Source organism: Xiphias gladius, chromosome 19, assembly GCF_016859285.1.
Source record: "Xiphias gladius isolate SHS-SW01 ecotype Sanya breed wild chromosome 19, ASM1685928v1, whole genome shotgun sequence".
NCBI classification, from domain to species: Eukaryota; Metazoa; Chordata; class Actinopteri; order Istiophoriformes; family Xiphiidae; genus Xiphias; species Xiphias gladius.
The window spans coordinates 7,814,180-7,836,724 of NC_053418.1; the positions used below are offsets into that span (position 1 = coordinate 7,814,180).

Genomic DNA, 22,545 nt, shown 5'->3' on the forward strand with positions numbered 1-22,545 from the left:
GCAGACACAGCCGGCATAGGTATACAGTTAGGTCCATAAGTATTTGGCGTGGCACAATGGGATTGAAGTGGAGACTTTCAGCTTTAAACTAAGTGGGTTTAACCAAATATCGCATTAACCGTTTAAAAATTACAGCTATTTTTACATATAGTCCCTCATCTTCAGAAGCTCAAAAGTAATTGGACAAACTAACATAATTATAAACATAGGGATTGTTATCACTGTCCAGATACTTATGTACCTAACTGTACATTTGTATGTTATTTACAATGCTAATGTTTAACGACGCCTGACGCAAGTCTGATCGGATCCCCTTGCAAGTAATAGTGTGGCCACGCTGGCCCCTGCAGAATGGATCTGAGAAACAAATGGAATTTGCCTGCAGCCCAGCAGATGTTAGAGAGGAAGCCGGTTGTCGCTCAGCTTGGCCTGTTCACTCGTGAGTGCGAAGGACTCGGACATGAGTGCATGAGGGGCAGAGACGCTCCGGCTATCAGCTGGTCAGAGAGAATCACCGTCTTTAAATAGGCGCATGATCATTACCTGTAATGAACAGGGCTATTGCACACACACACACACACACACACACACACACACACACACGCACACAAAGGCACATACTGGAATGTTGTTCATCAACAAACACCCCCACCTCTCCTGAGGTCAGCTCTATGGTTACCACCCTTGTTCCGTCAATGCAAACACACACACACACACAAAGACAAACAAACACTGCCCTAAATAGCTGTTTTCAGTTTCAAGGTTTTCACAATTATTGTTCCTAGGGAGTGATTTTGGACAGTGCATGGCAGACAATACATTCATACAGAAATATCTACAGGAACATGCAGCTTAAAGTAAATTTATTTTAAGTTCAAATGGCATTTAACTAAATTACTAGATACTTTGACAGTTTGTGTTTAATTCACCTGTGAAAAGCGGGAAAAGAGGTGTGTTTTTTTACCTTTACTTTACAGTTTCATTTGGTTTTCATGTATATATTTTGTAGCTTGACATGAAAAAAATTGTTGTTTCGTTTGTTTTGTTTTTTTTATCTTAAAATGTTATTTTTTGGATAAGACCTGAGAGGAACCGATACTGTCTCAAAATAAAACCGTGGAGGTAAGTAAATAACACTAGCGAGCAAGTAAGCAAACTTGATTTACATATAACTTTTGAAAACAGAAGTTGGAAAGTACTTTGAGCAGAAGACCATAAATTCACTACTTCAAGTTATTGCTATTTGAAGAATTTCAGTATGCCATGGATATGTGTGGTATCTCTTAATCAGAGGACTATTTTTGAAGCAAAAATTTCTGCGGTTTCATTCGACAAAGTTATCCAGCAAATTGAATAAACGTGCCTCATGAGAACGGCTCCTGAAGTCTCTGACCTCGCTCCTCATCTTGTGCGGATGATATCCTTTGACCTAAAACCCTTCCCACTCCCTCCAGAGCCCCCGGCTTTTTTTGTCACCATTGACATTCCTGAATCCCACCAACAGCAGCCAACCCTCGTAGACAGACAGGCACGATGTAGCCAAAAGATCACGTGTACATACATAAATGTGAAGGTTTGTATACTTTGTAAAAGCATTAAAAAAAACCGTCATCGATTTCTTTTGAAATCATCCATTAAAAACATTTTTTTATTTCAGAACTGTTGCTGTGAAATAATGGCAGTTTCGTTTCTTAGTTGAGACAACCATAGGAATCCCATAGGCATGAGCTTGTCTCCATATTGCCCGTGTCTTCTAGGTTGTGGTCTCACCAGTTTGATGGCGGGGGTAAAGCGAGTTTTACCAGCTGTTTTTGTACTAATTGGAGCAGCATAATACCACCTTAAGCTGTATGGTTCGGCTCATTACCTGCTTGAGCAAAAACTAGTTTACAACCAGCTTGGCCGCCTCAAACCAACCACACTGTCCCATGGCTTACTTTCCCGGTAAGGGATGACAAAAATATGCACCCAAATCATTCCTCTAATATGCCTTTTGTATGGGACATTTAGAGTTCTGGTTGACTAATTCTTGGTGTAGGAGACTCGTCAAAGTGAGGTCAAAAGCACTGCACCGTAGATGAGTGCGGTTGCTCACACAAGACATAGATCCAGAGAGCCTCAGCAGGTGAATTGGGAAAACTAAGATTAAGATTAAGAAAACTGCAACATGTGTACGGCTCCTATCAACAATGCTCCCAGTAGACCACTCATACCAAAACTGACAAATCCAATCTTGTGCAATATCAATATTTCCAATGTGCAATGATGTCCCTCCAACCGCTGAGTCTGTTTACTCATTTTATTTATGAGTAAACAGATATTTTACATATTTTTGTTGATTAGTTCCGTTTGCCTTATAAATGTTATCTTATCAAGTCTTATTACTCAGTATATCGTATCTTAGCATGTATCAGTGTGAATGAGTTTTTCTGGGACACGTTCACGGTTCTGTCAAACTGAGGGCAGTAACAGACATACCAACCACACATGCACGGAGAAGTGTTAATAAAGAGTCACAGCCCCGGTGGTGATGAAGACCAGACGAAGATAGCAGCCCAGGGAAAGACTCCCTGAGAACGTCATCAGACGGTGCGATGCCAGGGACTCTCCAGTGTGTATTCATATCACTGAGTACCAGGGGGTGGGAGCACGATAAAGAGAATGGAAGGAAGGAGGGAGGTGGGTCATCCTGGTAATAAAGGCAACTGTGCTCAGCCATCATTCATCAGAGAACAGACTTAACACACAGAAACACAGACACTTTCTCTCTTGCGCCGACGTTCCTTTCTTTGACCAACACGCTCACATGCCAGGACATAAACAAATCCCATCCATCCCTTTTCATATAATCTGTTCTTCTCTCTGTTTATGCAGCCCTGAGGGGGGGGGTTTCTTCCTCTAAATCTATTCCAGGATCCCCTTTTTCTCTCCCAGAACTGCGGTTTTAAAGCACACAGCGAGGAACACCAGAAGGCCCAAACAGTTCACCAAACTTTTCACAATACAGTTCACTAACTTTTAGTCCTGTGCTTGAGCCCACCTCTCTCTGTTTCTGTTTCTAGCCCTGCTGGTTTGTCTGACTTCTTGCCAGCAGCATTTCTTAAATAGTAATGAATAGATTTTATTGTAGATTAGTGGGCAGACTGACCGTTTAAACTGCCCACATAGGAGTTACTAATACAAAGGCATGTAGATAGAGGGGACAAATGTTATTCAAATCCACAGAACAATGTTGTAAATTGTAGTCCTGATTACAAAGACTCTGACCATAAAAATGTCCATAAATGTGTTTGTGTTACATGAAAACATGCACAAAAGCTTGCTCGATACGCAAATGTTATACTGAACACACACACACACACACACACACACACAGAGATCTGCAAACAGGAATATGAAGAACAAAGCTATATAATAATAATTATAGTGAGGAACTTTGTGTGAATTAATCAGCCTTTTAGGTTTGCACTTTCCAGTTGCCCTCTCTCAACAAATTTACTACCAAAAGTGTGATTTAGTGATTTAAATGCAATTAAAGCCTGAAATGAACCGATCTGTCACTGGAAGCAACTGTTTGTATTATGTTACCAAGCCCTAGTGAGTTCGTTGAAGTCGGGCAAGCTGAATGAAATACTATTGCGAGGCAGAAATTCTACAGCTCAGGACACCATGCAGAGAGTTTACTGCCTTGTGCTTCTTCCGTCTGCATGGGGTCCCTGAAGGGGGACTGAGGGAGGAGAGAGGGGGGAGGAAGGGTGTAAAGAGAGTAGTAAAGAGAGGGTGAAAAATGAGAAGAAGCTATAAAGTATGTAACCATGCGTGTCTGAAAGAGAGACGGAGGGGACGAAAGCAGAGAAAGAGAGTAGAACAGAGGGAGCGGAGGAAAAAACAGGCAGATAGAGAAGGAGGAAGAGAGAGAAACAAACGCGAGACAGAGGACATAGTGTAACATTAGAAGAATAGCAGAGGTTTTTGATGTTAGAGGTTATTGGTCTGAATGCTTTGTTGTGTGAGAGGTGCCCCCCCCCCCCGTCGTGTATTTATCCTGCATCTACTACTGCTATCACTGCTGTAGAGAAATATTCTTTGGGTGACAACTGAAAAGTCATATTTCAGAACTCAAACGTTCTTTTACAGGACAAAATCTAGCTTCTCTCACAGCGAACTGTTTTCTGGAGCTAGATCACACCCTCCCTGTTTTTTTAATGTCTGTTTTATGTTCATCTACAATATGGCAATTATTCAGGAAATTGGTGAAAACAGTCCACAACCACTCACCAAATCCAAGAATAAGGTTTTAGAAACAGGTGAACAAGCAGCAGGTCCGCTGATTCACATGTACTTTCAACCCCCTCCACTCAATTAAGCTGGTATAATTTACTTGCGCCATCAATTTACACGTTTCCAAAGCCGGTACTTTTTCCGGCTGGCATGTGCCAAACTGAAATCACCGAGCTGTGTCTGTCTACACACTTAGTCTGACCTCTAGTGTATAATTTGCAGTATAAGACAACACCCCGTGCTTTCTACATTCCTATGACCAATCTAGCAGCCTTTCCCCCCCATAAACAAAATCCTGTGTGTTCATGTGTGCGTGCGTGCGTGCGTGCGTGCGTGTGTGTGTGTGTGTGTGTGTACATGTGAAAAAGAGCAAGAAGGAGGTCGAGAGAAAAAGCTGGTTGAAAAAAAAAAAAAAAGACAGATGACAGCGTGTAGCCACAAACCACATTAATAGTTTTCCATGTATGGGTTACTGGTTTCTGCTGTGGAAGCTGCCCAGAAGCTCACATTATCTCCCCCATGACTAATATTTGTGTAATTGTAAACGTGTTGCAGAAAACCTCTAAATAACACGGTTTGCGGGGTTTTGAGAGACACATTTCTTAATTCCCTCGCAGAGTTTAGCGTCATGAATCAGGGACAGTTGTCATAAAACTACACTCTGGCTCTAAAACGAGCACAGGGGGAAAGATATCCCGGGATTTAAGCTAATGCACACATCCACATACACGCGTATGCGTAAGTGATAGCAGAGTGCAGTAAAGATAAGAGGAGACAATTTCCCCTTACAGAGGCTGGCAGATGACACCGAGTTGCCTTAAAACAGACATAAATGACATGTCCAAGGCCTCTGACATATATACGATTACAGATCATGTGTGAGTGGCTGGGGATACATGTTGGACCACATATGGCCGTATGTCAGCCTGTCAACGTAGTGTCTGCCATTGTGGACATCCTACCCTGGCCGTCACTGAACACCACCTGCGCTTTGGCGCAATCTCAAAGAAAGGACAAAATTATGAATGGATATCCAGACTGAGATGTTGATCCGTTTTTTAGCCATAACTTTGAAACTAACGGACAAACGGTTAATGCCTGCCCCTGTGTGTGTGTATAAGAGGAACGTTACTCCAAACAGGGACGGAGGCAGAGGTGGCAGGTTTCTCGAGCTGTGGGTTTTACTTTAAAACCCTCGTCAGGAGCCGCCCAAGGTGACAAGGAGACAACAGCAGATACATGCCATGTGTGCGGGCTGATTTCCCAGGTACGTCAGTTGGGCTGATGATGTCCCAGGCCTCCGCAGCTTGTGAGATTTTACGGCAACAAAAAGAAATTAACAAACAAATGTTGTGAGCACTGTTTGGACTAAAACTGAATACAATGTGTGCGTTTGTAAGTACGGAAAATTCAGTGACAAGAATGATGCTTTTTGAATGCAGCAGCAAGTGAAGTAAGAAAAACTGTTAGTTCTAGTGATTCCTCGATTTTTGACCCTCCACCAACTAGTGAGAAGGTTGTTTCTTGTAACTTTTAGTGCCAGAAAAGGGGAGCAAAACGTAATGCTGTGCACACTGTGCAGACAGAAACGCACACGATACAGGTCAGGATCTTGTGAATTAAAGTGCCTTGCTAACATGTGCGTAGGTTTTACTTTTGGTGCGAGAGTGGACTCTGCTGGCCTGAAGAAAAACGATAAAATAAAAACGAAGTCAAACTTGATGGCACAACAGAAAACCCCTGTACCCTGCAAGCTCAAGGCAGAACAGTAACACGTGTCTCTGTGTAAGAGCAACAAATCTTACGTTGGTAGTCCAGTAATGCAGAACAGCTGTTAACAAAAATCTACTAAATGTATCCTTCACATTTTGTCCTGAGATTTAAACATTTCTTCTGTGCTATTTGATCGTTTGCACATTTACTTTACGGTACAGTCACCGTTCAATCAAGGTCTTAAATCAAGTCTCCACAAATCTCACATGTCTTGGTTTCAGAGCAGGCTGTTTAATCAGTGGTTTCTCATCTGGACTTTATGCATCCACATCATGGGGGAAAGCCTGTAGACCCACAGCGCACCTCTGGCTTTAACGTACCGCTTTCAGGTAAATACTGTGGGACCCCAGCATTTAGCAGTGGGTTGGTCCAGTGTCACCGAAAAAGAAAATAAGGACAAAAGATTAAAAAAAAAAAAAAAGTGAAAGAAATATATAATCCAATCAGGACAGAAAACTTCAGTAGAGTTTTATTACCTGAGAACAAGTTGTTGCTTTGGACCATTGAGTCTTTACAAAAATTGTTCCTACTTAATTTGAATGCAACGTCAATACATCACTCATTCACTTAAAACAACTTTTACATGTTAAAATACGTGCTTCTCACACACCTTTTGTGACGCACATACAGCACATACAGTAACTCAATAAGGCTGAACAGTCTTCTAAGCTTGTGATTTGATGAAAGAAAACATCTTTTAATCAGCATCTGGATCATGATTGCATGTGCGTTAAAATTCACATAGTGATAGACGATGATACTGGGTAGAAAACATCCCCCATGATATTTGGCAAATATCTAAATCCTGTCTGTGAATATTTGGGTGTCGGTACAAGGATGCTATGTGCCAAGAAATAAACTGAATCATGCTCATGAACACTGAGTTGTGGGAATTTCAGTTTGTTATGTTGTTGTGCCGCCTATCAAATTTGTATGATTGCACAGATTTAATATGTGCAGCCTAAATTTGGTTGAAATTTCATGTGTTCATGATTTATGTCAGTTCATGTCAAACAGTTCACAGCTACAAGACTTTGGCAACCAGTTATAGGAAAACGGTAAATCATATGCAGATAGGTAATGTACCAGATTTTGTGCAGACAGGCTAAGCTGGTAAAAGTGCTGAGAAAAAGTTTCATGGCAAATCTGTGCAGGCACTAATACACGTTGGAAAAAGGACACCAGGCGGGAAATGGCACCCACTGCTAATGATTCAGGAGACATGAGCCAAAACAAAGAGCGTCGTAAATGGCCACATGGTGGCCCCATTGGATTTGGACCTGCACCTGAATTCACACGAAATTTCGCTAATGCCAGTAAAGTGGCTTTTTGAGATATACTGCTAAAAAAAACAAACAAAACAAACAGACATGCAAACACACTGGACTAAAGCACAACCTCCATGGTGGAGGTAATAACCCCACTCAGGGAAGTGATAAACACAGGACCAGTCTAACAATCATTATACATGGGAATAAAATCTATGAAGTGGTTTAGTGGCTTGGACAATGCAAAGTTAATTCATGGCATTGTAGCTTTAAACCTGGTGCCATCCCTGCAGCTTTCATCGTATCTGTGCCATCATCGCATTCATTACCACAATACAAAAAAGAAAAAAAAAAGAAGAAGAAGCTCACAATAAAAAGTTTCTTTAAAGCGTTGTAAACTCCAGCTACCAGCTCACGCATGTCCATGATTCAGTGCAGTAATCGAGACTGTCCATAACTTCAACACAGGCACAGTGTGATGTCCCAGCTTAGGGTTGCGGCTGAGTCTGCGATTGTACCATGTCTGTGTGCGGTTGGGGTGTTACCGGACACACAGGGACAGTATGCTCTGTGTAAGCAGGGGGAAGATCGTCAGGTTTAATTCCCAGCTGAAAAACACAGAGAGAAACACAAAGTTGTAATTTCACTGGCAAGGAAATACACACCGAGGTAGATGTCATGCATTATTTTTGCAGTGAATTTGGGGACGGGAAGTGCTAAAGGCAAAATCCAAATGAAACGCCATCCGATGCGGCCTGGTTTAGCTATAAAAGTTTTCAGTTTTTATCTGTCGTTGAGCGGTTTTGTTTTAGAATCACCTCATTATAGGAAGGTGGGGGCCCACAGTAGACAGCAGTGCTGTATCGTGGAGGTGTGTGTAGCTCCTGGCTGTGCGGAGGCACCCTGGCGTCTTCACTGTCCTGCTGTGACCTGCTTCCATGGAAGGGGATGAAATATATAGAAGGCGGGCGCCCGTCCTGCTCACTGCGTCTCCACGCTTCCCTCTCTATCTGCTCCTCCCTCATGCGGCTGCACGCCCTGCAGAAGGTGGTGCAGAACATGATGGAGAGACCAAAGCCCAGGATGCCCAGGAAGATCCTTGGGGAGAAGGAGGAGGAGGGGGAGGGGGAGATGGTTGAGAGGAGCGTGAGTGTAGACGATATGGTGGGGATGATAGGAAAGAGAAAAGGCAATGAAAATGAAACTGGGAAGGTGGAGGACTAAAGTGGTCTTACTCTGTCCAAATCCATTTGTATTTAAAAAGACATTATAATTCATGGAATATTCATGCCTTTTAAATATTGTAGGATCCTGAGATCCTGGGCCCTCTTAAGAGCTCAAAAAAAAAATATATACTTCTTTTATCGATACTTTTTTATTGATTTTATGAGAAGTGCTTATGAAAACCATAATGAGCTGAGGACATGTTTCAGAGGTCTGCGACAGACAATGATACATTAGCTCTGTTTAGGATCTCAGAGACCTCAGCTGTAAAACACGGTGAAATGTAAGGGATTTTTATAGGCTCTGTATCTGTGACTGGTGGTGACAGTCCCAAATTCCAGATAAGTTTATTTGAATTTCTGTTATTGCAGTTTTATTACAGTTAGTTCATAAGAGGTCTAACACAGACTTAGACCTCTCTGGTAACACAAGTAACATCCCTACTGAGGATAATATACTGTACATTTCTTCTTTCTCTGAATATAACATATAAACATGAGATATGTCCTTATCTGATGTAAATACAATGTTTTATTGTCATTTCCATATTTTGACGACTTTATCTATTGTGCAAGCTCGGTTAGTGGTAAAGTGAAGGGCTTTACCACTTACTTTGCCGTTTTAATAAGGTCAGAGGAACAAAAGATTTGAAGGAAAAGAAAATTCTTTTTTTTTCAGTTATTATCAATCTTATCCAGTACACACAGCTGTTGGGTCTGTGGGATGGGGAAGTAGAGCCAAAGTCAACAAAACAAAGGGTTAAATTAATCAGCAAAGTAACTCATAGATGAAAAGAAATGTTTCTTACTCTAGAATGGGAATGTAGTAAAAGGGCATCATTAGAGGCGTGTGAATAACTCCCAACGGACCAGAAGTGGAAGTGTTGTCAGAAACCACCGTATGAACCTGAAGGGGAAACAGTCAAAACTTTGCATATTAATTTTGCCACCAATTAATGCTTTATTTACCGGAAAACATTTTCTCTTTTGCTGCTCAACTTAATAGACTAAAACAAGCTTGCCTTGTAGGACTACTTTAAAGTAGGCCCGTTTCGATGCCCTCTAAAACCGTCTTTACCTAATAACACCAGTTAACCCCGTTTCTTTCTTTTCAATGATCAACAGGAATACTTTGAACCTCAGAGCCATAAATATTTTGCTCTAGACACAGTGATCCAAGAATATTTTATTGCCCGGCTCTATTTGTAGGTGGAGAAATTATAGACGTATAAAGGGACATTGCTTGCGAGAAAACTGTTTGCCCTGCAGTGACCTCATACGGTTTACAGCCATTCAGGCTACCCGCACTGATTGGCGCTGTTACGCACAGATCTGATGATTGCATTTGTTCAGCTGTGCTTGTAAAGCAGTCAGGTGATCAGCAGGAATATTGAGGTAATAGTCTACGAAGAAGTCAGAGGCATTAACATCAACGCCCGACACAGTATAGCATGTGGTCTGCGCTTCATTTAGCACAAGACTCCTTCCAGGATTCTCAAAGAATAAAGTCACCCTTAAGGTCAATATATTGCAGGTGAATCATCTCGGTTTTCGCTTCAACTGTCCGATCAGTGCCATTTTCAAAAACGGAGATGAGATGTGCAATTGCTCCCTTGCGTCGTCAGAATTTGACCCATGATGTCCGTGATTTCATGTGAAGTGAATTAAATAAGGATGTAGTGCTGCCTTAGGCTAACACGCTCACTTTTTGAAACTGCTGGAACATAGTGGTGACATGCATCGGACATTATATCAAAATCTGGACGGGGGTTTCTGGATCATCTGACGTGACTGCACTGTAGCAAACTACCATAACTGTTAACACTAAGATAATAGAAATTGCTGGACTGAAAAGTTTAGATTTTTGTGTCTGTGGTTAAAGTTAAGACCATTTTTAAAGATGCGATATGAAGATACATTTGGAAATAGCCCCCTACATTTCCTTTGTGCTTTACTTTCTTGAATACCTGTCAGTCTATAACTCATCAACAGATAGATTGTAGTACACTGACTATCACAAGTATATCACTTCTCGTGGGATTTATATCAAAGGGAGGTTGAACAGCTTCAGACTGAGACCTCAAAATATGTCCCAGACACACTTCTTGTGTGTCCCTACACAAGTCTCAAGCACTGAGACTAAATTTAAGTGGGTTTGCTTCAGGTACAAACTAACCTACAGTGCCCCCCAAAGTCACTCTTAACAAGTTATAACTGCTGTGGCATAATTTCCTGTCTTGTGAGGTGGAAATTACAAGGGACTGTGCGGCTCTGTGAGTTTATCACAGCCGCTGATCAAAGTTATATTAATATTTAACATTTGCTTACATCAGCTACATAAAGGAGGAGACAAATTTTGATTTAAAAAAAAAAAATTGACTGAGCTTTCACCTTTTTCTACCCGGACTCTAAGTGTGGATCAAGTCCTCAACATGATGCTGAATCTGTACTCATAGGGGAGCAAAAACTCAAAAACATTACCTGTTTTTAAATGTTGAATAGATAAACCAAACAAAAAGGACAGCGAAAATCATATTAGAGGTAGGTGTGGTCAGAATCGGTCTCTAGGCACTGACAAGTCTCTAAATACTCTTTAAATCAATGAACAGCTCCTGACATGTTCCATGTCAGGTACTTTAAATTGAGATTCAATTTTCCGCGGTTGAGCAGTAAATGTCAAAAACGGGGAGCAGAAGCAGAAAGGCCGGCTTCGGGCTCTTACCTTCAGTCCGGAGATGGCTCCCCTCAGGTGTGGGACTGGGAGGGCTAAAACTCACAGGAGCAGAGTGCAGTTTCTATTGCGGGTGTGCTGATGAGGGGGCGGTGTCCATGCGCCGGAGTGAGTGCAAAGCCCAGCATGTATATACTGTCTATATATCAGCCCCGGAAACACCTTCAGAAACTGAAGCATTCGTTGTTATATCAGCGGTGGTTTTAAGCTGGTTCTTACCTCATATGCAAGTGTTATATGCATGAATATATTCACTTATGCGTGCGTTTTATCAGTTGGGCAGTGTGTTATATTAGTTTGTGCTAAAGGTCCATCAGAGGAATTTATGGTAGCCTTAGAAGATTTAAAGTAACAGCTACCTTTCTCCACAAGGGCTCGGCTGTGAGGTATGTTAGCTAGAGAACTAGTTGGAGATGGACGAGGAAAAAAAAAAAGGCAAAAGGCACTAAGATCTTCAGGTTCCACAGTGGTATCATGAGCACAGAGTCAATACTGGCGCTCCAAAGTGACAGGTGAAGACTCTGTGCTTCCATCTTTTATCTCAGACGACTGCTAAAGCACTTTGCCCTTCTTAGTAAAAGGGTGAGGAGGAACTAGGCAGATTATGAGCTATGTTTGCATGTTAACCCATATGTGACATCGGTCGAGTGCTCATGCCAATATGTAGCGGGAAAAAAAGAACAACAACAAAAAAAAAACTTGATACTTTTAGCTTAATTGGGGTCAAAGCATGAATTCATGGGATTTTCTTTGACTAAATTTAAGAGTTGATTTTTTTCATTTAATTCCTTGTTTGTCACAGGGGCTATACCAATACTGATCAGGCTACCGGAGCCTGGATCCTGTTTTAAGGTGTGCTCTAGCTGTTTAATGTTTAATACTACACCTACATCCATATAACTCCCAGGGCTGAACTTGCAAGGTTTAATAAATTACCGTTAGGGAATAACAGAATACAATACAATAATCGAAATCCCAATGGAAATTCAGGGAATTTTTTAACTTTACTGGTCCATTATTTAATTCAACCAACACATATAGTCCTTGGAAAATAAAAGAATTGCTATGAATCCTGCCGTACAAAAGAGAGATTTTACAATAGTGTAAAAATAAGAAATCCACTTCTGTGTTGAATAAATCACAGGCTTTATTGTGATGACATGTTCCTTGTATTGCATTTTCTTTTGTCAGCTATATGTGAATTTTTATAAATGTTACCAAGGAAGACCAGTGGTGTTGGAACTTCAAACAGTGCAAAAACTGTATCTGATCTGACCGTACAGTAGTGTGATCCTGAGTTTTAAACATGTTTATCTCAATTATGGTTCAAAAGCTCTCGATTTCTTTTCAGAATTGATTCAGGTATAGCTTTTGTGGATATTCCCACATTTTTGCAGCAGTTTTACTGAAGGCTGGTGGGCAGTAAGCCTCTTTTGGGCTACTTTCTCTAGAGGGCATGTTCAGTTTTGTTTTTGGGTTTTTTGTTTTTTCATGAGAAGGAGTGGTCTGGTACCTGAATATCTGAGAAAAATCAGATTTCTGAGTGAGTGCAGTACATTTCTTTTGTGCAGAATTTACTGTTTGCACAAAACTGTAAAATATTTATGTTGTTTTCTGCAGTCGTAATGCGGTACGAATAAATATCAACACCCCCACTTCACCCCCAAAACACAGACACACACACACACACACACACACACACACACACACACTTGCACAAACACACACTAACTCTGAGCAGAAATATTCAGGTGTTGTGTCTACTGCAGAGCACTTTCAGCAGGAAACAGCACTCCAAGAGTAATTTCTGGATAAAAACGTCCTGGGTTCTTGGAATCGCAAGAATGAGGGAACCCAGACGGTTCCTTGAAAAATGGTACTAAGGTCAGTCAGTTTTGGGGTATCAAATAAGGCAAGCTTAGATGGCACAAGGTCTATTCTAAAGCATGGTAATTCTTGTTGTGATGTTTTTCAGTCTTTGGGGATAAAATCTACCGTCCAAGTTAAGTCAGGAGTTATTGTTGTTCAAGACAAAGTTGAGTTGCGAGGCTTTTTGATTGTGGTCGTCAAATACAAAGTCATCCAATTTGTGACTTGAGTCCACGCTTCTAGTAGTTTCTGCTATAAATCGTCATGAGGCACTTTGTGGCTGCGTTTGTCCAGCCAGGCCTGCAACAGAGGAAGGTTGGTGTCCATCCAGCGGATGTTATCCTCAATGGTCTCGTAGGTCTGCTGGATACACCTCATCTCGGAGCCCATCTCCTCGGTCAGCGAGCCGAAGAAGCTTCGTACCTGAGCATATGCAGAGGAGAAAGACTTAAATACACATATTACGTTTAACGGGAGATCCAAAAATACGCATTTATCCTTCGAACAAGCTTCAAAGTACAACAACAAGCGATAACAACTGGATATAAGATGCAAAAAAAATACAAAAAATTATTTTGCTCCCATAAACCACTGACATCAATAAAGTAGATACTACTGCTCATTCCCATTTGAATCATGCCGCTGCAGATACTTTATTTATTCTTCATTTTTGAGAGTCTCATTTCAGGAGTTTGTACGAATAACAGTGCACCAAAACACGACAGACAGAAGAGACAAACAACATGCTAGATGTTCGATAAAGTACAAAGAGTGGATCGAAACCCAATTACATTAAGAGGGTCTGCACTGGTTTTGCTTACCTCATCTAGCATCTCCCTGGTAGAATACTGTCTGGTCACCCCAGTCACCATGAATGATACAGTGTTAGAGCCAAGGTCAAACCTGTGGCATCAAGGCAAACAGTTAGACACAATCTAAAGTTCAGAATACTCTACTTGGTTAACATTTTCTTGTAATGGATAAAAACATAGCATATAAGCACAAAACTATCATCACATCTCAGGGATGAGATGAGGGCTAATAACACGGTTGCATTTTTAAGTAGAGATCAAATATAGTTTAGCTTAAAAAAGGGAGAGAAATGTATATTTGTGGGATGGGCAGACTGACTTCTTGATCATGGTGTGCCAGTTGGCTCGGAGGAAGTCCCAGGCCAGTTTGTAGCAACAGGGGTTTCTGCTGATGGAGACGACCACGTCAGGGAGGTCCTGGGTCTTCATCACCTCACCCTGGAGGCTCTGCTCCATCATCCTGCAGACAGAAAGAGAGAGTTAATAAGGGAGGATAGTGGAAATTGTCATTCCCTTTTCTTTAACTAGGATTTACTTATGTGTACCATTATAAAAGTACACACCACTTGAGCTTGTCCCGCAGTGGGCTGACTGTCATGGCGATTTTTAAGCGGCTCTTGACGGACATTTGCATCGAATGCCGGTACTTCTCAAACATGAAGTCCCACCCCTCTGGTGTTCGAGCTCCGATCACAAACACAGCCATTGTGACGTCGACAGGGAGGCTAAAAACAGGGAAGGCTTTCAGTTCGGAAACCGCTATTTGAAAAGTGTTTGTAAATACTGAAAGTATAGCTCCGGCTACAGGTAATAGTTAAATGTTCGCGTGCCTGACCTAATGTTGCCATCAGAGTCCTTCCACTTGTTGAAGAGCTGGGTGGCTTTGGTCACACAGGGAGCGTGGTTCCTGACGCAGGCGAACAGCAGCAGGTAACTCCTGAGTACTCGCTCAGACACTGACCCAGAGTCAGTCCACTCCTGCCGATCAATCAGCCCCCGGAACAGATCCACAATGTAGTCCTGAGGGACACAAGTGGCCATTGTATAAACTCTTGCTGAAATGGCACAAGCTTTACTTCTCTAAACTTTAGAAACTGTAAACTGTAGACAAGGGTAATCCGAGTACAATTACTTTGCTCTAACCTCCATTCAGAGTTCGATCAGTTTCAAATTAAAGTCAGACCAGTATGCAAGATTTGTACGCATTTTATTGACATGCATGTTTTGTGACGTGCCACGACTGCTGCCTTCACTAACCTTCATCTGGTTCTCCAGAGCGGCCATGTCTCTCTTCTCCATCAGTTTGTACAGAGGTACAAGTTCTCCAAAGCCCTGAGTCACGGCCATGATCTCCGTCTCTTTGGACAGGTACAGCGATAGCTCCAGAGCTGTGTCCAACCTCACCTTCCCTACACTGCAACGGACAAGTCAGGCTCCAAATCAACACCATGATGCATCTTTGTCCATTTTGGATATCCTTTAATTCTAGGTTATTTTTAAATTTGGCTGATTAAGAAAAAACAAACAAAGGGGGAACACTTAATTTCAAAATTCACAAACCACCCTCACTAAGAAATACTCCCCTTTTTTCCCCACAAAGTTGACATTTGGTTAAATGTTCTTTAAAAGGAACTGTCGGTGTGACTAAAGTTTAACTCAGAGCCAGTCAGATTGCTTCACTCAAACTAACTAATGTGTGATGACGGATAAACAGCAGGTTCAACTGTTCCTATTACTTTAAACACACCTGACCAGCTGGAAGACGTTGTGGATGAGGCTGGCGCGATCGTTGCTGGTCAGGGCTGTGTGGTTGTGCTGCAGCAGTCTGATAATGGAGCTCCACCCCTCGCCTGCGTAGTGGACCATGTAGTAGCCGCTCATGTCCACATTGAACTTCACCCAGTCCACCTCCTCTGGCAGGTACAGGACGTCTGCGTGGAGGAGCATGGGGTAAGACAAGCTTTGAAGTAAAGAGGACTTAGCAAAATTAAAAATTTGACGCACGTGGATAAAGGATATAAATATAGCAATCTAAAAATCAGCCTCATCACGCTGAGCAACACACTCACCAGTCTTCGTTTTAAGCAGGAAGCGGTGGATGGTGCTGGAGGCGCTGGTCATGTAGGTCAGTGGGATCTGCCACAGGAATCTATCAACACAGAATAATAATTTAAAAAAAAAAAAAAAAAAAGTCTTAAAATAACATGAGAGATTGTAGAAATAAAATGTAACAAATACTGAAAGTATTACTGCTACTATTCTATTGAGCAAGTGAAGATGACACATTTTCACTGCACGCTTCGAATACTGCTTACTGATTACACCATCCCCAATAGGATCTGTTACGAGAACGGTGGTTTTGCTTTTTTAGACGTCAGAAGTTGCGATAAACGATGAAGCAATTTGGCAATAAATTGAAGGATTTTTGCATTGAAGTGCTACACTTCCCTACAGAGTCAAAAAGCAGTAGTTAAGTATTCAAGTATTAAAGTTGAGTTAAGACCAGAATTTGATGTTTTAACATCTCTTATACTGTACAGAAAATAATTATGCCTTAGAAATGTGTAATTTGTGTAAATAAAGCATTTTAAATTCTCAGGAACTACAAAATGGAGCTAGAAACCAAGCCAAACCACAGTAACTGTACTCTGACTGTGCAGTCTCTGATTTCTGACTTTGTATTGCTGCAGAGGCTGCGGTGCTTTTCCCTGGTAATTCAGTGGACTCTCAAAGCAGCCACTGCATACACCGCACTCTGTAACAGGACTCTGTCAGTTAGTCACTGCTCTCTGCCGTGTAGTATTTGAAATTTATATTTATATTGTCATATAAGGAGTCACACAGTGGCTTTAAAAAATGTACTTCAAATGCAGGAAGAGGGACTTCTGCGACGACTGATACTGTACACTCACGTTATCTGACAAAACACTCTTAATCTGATTTGATCTCTCTCTTAGTCTGATATTTTACCCTTCAGTGAGGGAGGGGTCATCCGTCTTCAGGTAACGCTCCTGACTGAGCCTGACCTCGCGACCTCTGACCGCCACAGTGACCAGCGGGAAGCCCTCTTGCAGCGTCCAGGTGTCCATGATGGCCCTGACGTCCAGCTCATCACCCGAGTACCATTTCTGCGTACGCACGCACACGTCACACACAATTAATTACTCAACATCACAAACAGTGACAGATTTGTGGCGTAGCTACGTTAGTAGCACATGAAAACTTACAGAGGATCCAGAGGGGAGGTTGCGTTTGGAGCAGAATTGTCTGTGTTTCATTCGGCCTTCGTCCAGATCGTCTGAGGTGCAGATCTGTTGGTGGGGGGGGCACGAAACCGCAGCAGTGAATCATAGTAGTGCTAACACTGATGCTTACAGACACATTCAGCACACAATCTCAAACACGCCACAACCCAAATGAACAACAGGCACATTCTGTCACATTGCATGACCATATTATTCATATTCTTTAAAGATGACTGATTTTGGTTTTCAAATCTCACATTTTCAGCACGATTTTCTAACCTGAGTGACCACTTCACTAAAATGGATTGCTACTAAATTTTAAGCATTGTAACAGCCAACAAAATAACACTATGTGTAGTCCGGGCTTTAACAGTGAATTAATTATTTCAAGCTCTAACGTAAATGTGTGACCAAACATTGCGGCGTACCCCTCAACCACTTTACCCATGCTCACACACACGTCACTCACATTAGTTAGGCTCTCCCACAGGTGGCTGTTGACGGTGTTTTGGTAGCTGTAGCGCTTGAGGTATTTGATGATGCCTATCTCAAAGGCCTCTGGAGTCAGGAAGTCCCGCAGCATATTCAGAATACATGCTCCCTAAAAGGAAAAATCAAAACAAAAACATGCATGCATGCTGAAAATTAACAATCCAAATACTTTCCGTTGTGTTATTAATTATGTATTTGTGCGTATTTTAATGTTTTATTTCGACTGTACATTTTTGATTAAGCGTTGGGAATTTATGAAAATTCACGGAAATTAGTTCAATGAATCACACAATAATTGCACATTTCTAATAGCCGAGTGCATCGGCACCAAATGAATGGTCCTCATCCCAGAGTGAAGCTGACCTTGTCGTATGACACATCGTCGAACATCTCCTGGATCTGCATGGGGTTCTCCACGGGGGTGGAGATAGGGTGGGAGGAGCTGAGGGAGTCTACCTCCATAGCCTCAAAGCATTTCCCCAAGAAGAAGTCATCCTGGGAGAAAGAGAAGGGGGGGGGATAAGTCAAAGAAGTTCAGGTCAGACCTGGGGCAAAATTTTAAAAATTAAATTGAAAAAGCTTTGTGGCTTTGTGGTGATTACTATAATGTCAAAGTAATCCACAAATACTGTATTTTGAGGTCATTGTTATATTTTTTATCTTTGCAGTCATATCTAACAAAAAGCTGCTGAGGTAGGATGTTATTATCTTTCTTGTAATGCCAGTAAATAATTTCTGAATTTAATTTGGAGAGACTATGAATAAGAAAAAGATAAACTGCACCGTAGGGCAGACAGGCAAATCAGGGGATCAAGGCCATTGGTATGCTCCGACCGCTCATTCGCATGCTCAAAGCAAGGTACAAGTCGGTTCCCTGTGCTCAGCTCTCACCACATGCAGCTCTGGGTAGGTGGCGTCGAGAGAAATAAACTCCATGAACTTGGCGAAACCCTCGTTGAGCCACAGGTCATTCCACCACTCCATCGTCACCAGGTTCCCGAACCACTGGACAGGTAGGAGAACACGTACAAACAGCTTAATGCGCAAGCACATGGTTTAATTAAGAAATGCTAGGTCAAGTTTAGAGCTGTTAAGCTGCACTGTAGACACTGTAGCTTCAATCGTTAAACCCATAAAAGTTACGCAATTCTTCCGCATAACTTCCTAACTCGGGCCACTTGGTACAGAGTGGGGAACTGCCGACGACGTACTGAAATTGTCATTCTTCCCTTTCCAGCTAATGCTGAGGGACAAAACAGATGCAGGCCGGGTACCTGGTGTGCGAGCTCATGGGCGATGACCTTGGTGATGGCCAGCTTGTCTGAAACGGAGGACTTTTCGGCGTCGAAGAGGAGGCCTGTCTCTCTGTAGGTGGTCAGCCCCCAGTTCTCCATCGCACCTGACTGGAAGTCAGGGATAGCAGCCAGGTCTGCAGGGAACAACATCGAGCACATACATACAGCTAAATATGGTATATTCACCTGCTGGGCCACCTATAGTACACGTGTCTTCAAGTCTCCTCTGAGGCATACATTTACACAAAATGAATGCGTTCAACATGCTGATTACAGTTTATGCTTGCTGTTTAAACGACTTCAAGAAACATGGCAGGTTCCTTCTGAATTACGTCGACTTTCCTACAGTTTGTCTTTTCATTCCGAATTGGAGAAATGTTTTATCTGGCCTTGGCGCAGAACACTTGCACCGTAATATGCCTGCATCTTAATTTACATATATATATGCTGTTGGGTCAAAGGGATCTGTCACCAAGCAGTAGGACTTGATAAAAATGTATTAAACTGAGTATAGTAAAATAATTTTGTAATGCCACGACATAAATCTCGTTGCAAGTTAAAACAACATGAAAGATTTCCCACACATAAATTTACAACAGAAATACTGCAGCGACTGATATTCAGGTATGATAACATGGTGATTACATGTATTTCCACTGACCCTGTTTAGGAAGCGGGTACGGAATATCGAAGTAGTCGTCATAGAAGTCCAACAGCTTGACAGCGGCATCCAGTGCAAAGGACGTCTGGTCGATCTTCTCAGGTACAGCGTAGACTGAAATCTGGGAATCCCAATAGAGAACACACTCTTCAGTATTAATATGACAGGAACTGGATGAACGTTCTATCAATGGATGACCGTGACCGACAATTTCAAATGTATATTGCATGTACAATCAAAGATGTTCCTGCAAAAAAAAACTGGGAAAAAGTTACAAATACTTCAAAAATAAACAGTTACTGAGTGGGAGAACTAAATAATGGCACGGCCAGCGTCCACTGTTGTCCTCACCTTGACGCCGTGCTGGGTGGTCTTGCTCACAGACAGGAAATCAGACACAATGTAGGCCACCAGGTAAGTGCTCATCTTCACAGTGGTGTCAAAGTGATCCTGAAGCAAGCCGCCGGGCAACTCCACTGTTCTAACCTGGGAAACAGAGGTGCGTGGCGACAGCAACGGAGAGAGGACGGGAGAGGTCAAGGGGTCCATTACAGACCAAGTATGGTGAATTAATAGCTTTTAAAAAATCCTAATGCTTCTTTACCGTGCAGTGCGTTTCATTATCAAAGTTCGACAGCAAGGACGACGGAGGAACTCGATGCTGCCAACTAGTTCTGCTTTGTACTATTTCCTCACTTGTACTTCGAACAAGGTGAACGGATACCGCCTGCATTCTTGCGTACCTTAGGCATGTTGGATACGGCTATGTGGCGTGGCTCTCGTGTGATCTGTATGGTGAAGTTGGCCTTGAAGGCGGGCTCATCAAAACAGGGGAAGGCTCCGCGGGCAAAGGTTGCTTCGAACTGCGTGGACGCCAGGACCCTAACGATAGAAAGAAAATAACAGCGAAAAGTGACATCATGTTTAACGTAACATGCTGTGAGAAGACTGTAGGATAACCAAAGCTGCTATATGTGGCATTTCCAACACCAATTTATCATCGCCGAAAATTTGTTGCACCTTGGTGTAATTAACACAACCACTAAGACTGTTGTCAAGGTTACGGTCTCGAACTTTTGGTATTCATGGCACAGCTGTTTCTTAAAGTTAAGACTACATGTCCCATAAACCCCGGTGCTTTCCATTGCACTAACAAGGTTCCTAGTTGTCCTACCTTCCACTCCTTGGTAATTTTAAATGTTTTTTTTGGATTTTTCTGTCACTTGAAAGTGATTTTTCCCCGAAATGTTTTCTTTTGTTCCACAAACTGTCATTGCCAGACATAAAAAACAAGTCTTAGTTGTCTGGAACAGCTCCAGCATTTTAGCTGTACCCTGTAATATCCATTCGCCAGCATTTGCGAAAGGCTGCCAATCTTGTCACTGATCATGCTGATTCTTTTTGGATTTATTCAAATGTAACAAAATTAACGCCGTAACTATTCGATGATGGTGGAACGCTACATACCCGCAGAACCCTAAAATTAAGTTTCACGCTCTTACCGGACTTCCCCACTGCTGGTGCGGTAGCTGCTCTTGTAGAAACCGTGGAAGCTGTCAGACAAGTTGGCAGCGAACCCCAGCTGCACCTCATACTTCGCACCTTTAGTCAGCACCGTGTCCGACAGCAGGGCGAGCTGATGGAAATGAGGGCACTCCAACACCTGAAGAGGCCTCGCACCGTCAGGCGCCAGGAGCCGCACACTGGATATCTGCATCTCCTTGGCGTGGAGGACGATCATGCTGGTGTCCTCATGCACGTCCAGCTCGATGCGAACGATGCCGGTGAAGCTGAGGGTGGTCAGGTTGGGGTGGATGGTCAGGTCGTAGTGGAGCGGGGAGATGGTTTTGGGCAGTCGCATGCGGTCCCAGGGGAACGGCTGGCCATTGGTGGCTACGGGGGGTTCTTTGGCTTTGCCGTCATTTGGCAGCTGCGCTGCTGACGACGGGGGAAACGGAAAGAGCAGCAGCAGGAGAGGAGCCACTAACATGGTGACGATGAAAGCAGGAAGTCCTCTCACCTGTAACACAAAGATCATACCAATGCATGATTATGTTCAGAAGTGCTATGGCTTTATTGCGCATTTTTGTCGTTTCATTCGATTCAAATCACAAATCTTCCTTCCTGAGGACCCGAGGACACAGATCATCCTTAGAGAACAACCAGGCCTGACTTCGTTGTCTAGAAAGCATTCGGCTCCACATTCCTTCTTTATATCGCTCTCAATTTTCTAAAAAACTCGGTGATAGATACATAGTTACTCAAACTACTGCTACACACACACACACACACACACAAAATAATAATAATAAGACAATGACATCGCACAAACATGAAAAGTGATCTGGGAAGTCGATGCTTTCGGTTTCACACTAATTTCGGTCCATTCATGGTCTTTCTAGAGCCCTATAGGAAACCCTCCCGGGCTTCCCACAACTGAGACGTCGCGGTGGCGTTAATTCGCAGGTTCTTAACATTTGGTCGTTCGTTTACTTCCTTCCATAACACTTCAACCTACCGGTCCGTCTTCTGCACACAGTTACACAGCGCAAGAGTGAAAGTGAAAGATGATGAGGGGGTTGGACGTGGGGGGGTGGACTGCACGCTGGGAGGACGCCCGGTGCCTCGCATGTCGCTTGGGTTCACGCACTGTGCTTCAGGGCGTCCTCTCATGCCCGCAGCCCACGCAGGCCGAGAGCTACGGGGCCCCGACCCGTCCCGGACCCGGGCTTACGACTGACAAGAGTTTTTTTTGCAGGGCTTCGTCGGGAGCGACGCTGTGTTGGTGTAGGAAAAGAGAGCAGGAAACACTCGCCGTGAACAGGAAGTTCCGTGTTGTTATCGTCCGCAGTGATACGTCCCGCCACTAGAGTGCGCCATTGCCGTAATTAACGG

The 22,545-nt window shown here is 42.8% G+C and overlaps 2 protein-coding genes across 5 annotated transcripts; both read right to left on the reverse strand.

Moving 5' to 3' along the window:
• Positions 1-6,545: 6,545 nt before the first annotated feature.
• Positions 6,546-11,410, reverse strand: si:dkey-283b1.6. The gene is made up of 4 exons (XM_040155923.1): positions 11,268-11,410; positions 9,355-9,452; positions 8,141-8,420; positions 6,546-7,930 (listed from the first exon to the last, which is right to left on the reverse strand). Exons 2-4 carry the CDS (start codon positions 9,384-9,386, stop codon positions 7,811-7,813), a joined length of 432 nt encoding a protein of 143 aa, XP_040011857.1. The 5' UTR covers positions 9,387-9,452; positions 11,268-11,410; the 3' UTR covers positions 6,546-7,810.
• A 757-nt stretch (positions 11,411-12,167) lies between these two features.
• Positions 12,168-22,502, reverse strand: erap1b (endoplasmic reticulum aminopeptidase 1b). Of its 4 annotated transcripts, none has more exons than XM_040155955.1 (19): positions 22,466-22,502; positions 21,153-21,670; positions 20,394-20,532; positions 20,002-20,136; positions 19,651-19,771; positions 18,969-19,123; positions 18,586-18,699; positions 18,058-18,189; positions 17,672-17,803; positions 17,185-17,268; positions 16,928-17,085; positions 16,027-16,106; positions 15,705-15,888; positions 15,215-15,371; positions 14,793-14,977; positions 14,521-14,682; positions 14,277-14,417; positions 13,967-14,048; positions 13,398-13,568 (listed from the first exon to the last, which is right to left on the reverse strand). In XM_040155955.1, exons 2-19 carry the CDS (start codon positions 21,638-21,640, stop codon positions 13,398-13,400), a joined length of 2,820 nt encoding a protein of 939 aa, XP_040011889.1. In that variant the 5' UTR covers positions 21,641-21,670; positions 22,466-22,502. The 4 variants fall into 4 exon arrangements, with proteins under 4 accessions (XP_040011886.1, XP_040011889.1, XP_040011887.1 ...); XM_040155953.1 differs by lacking the exon at positions 22,466-22,502 and adding an exon at positions 22,169-22,456; XM_040155956.1 differs by lacking the exon at positions 22,466-22,502 and adding an exon at positions 21,983-22,162.
• Between the last annotated feature and the right edge of the window lie 43 nt (positions 22,503-22,545).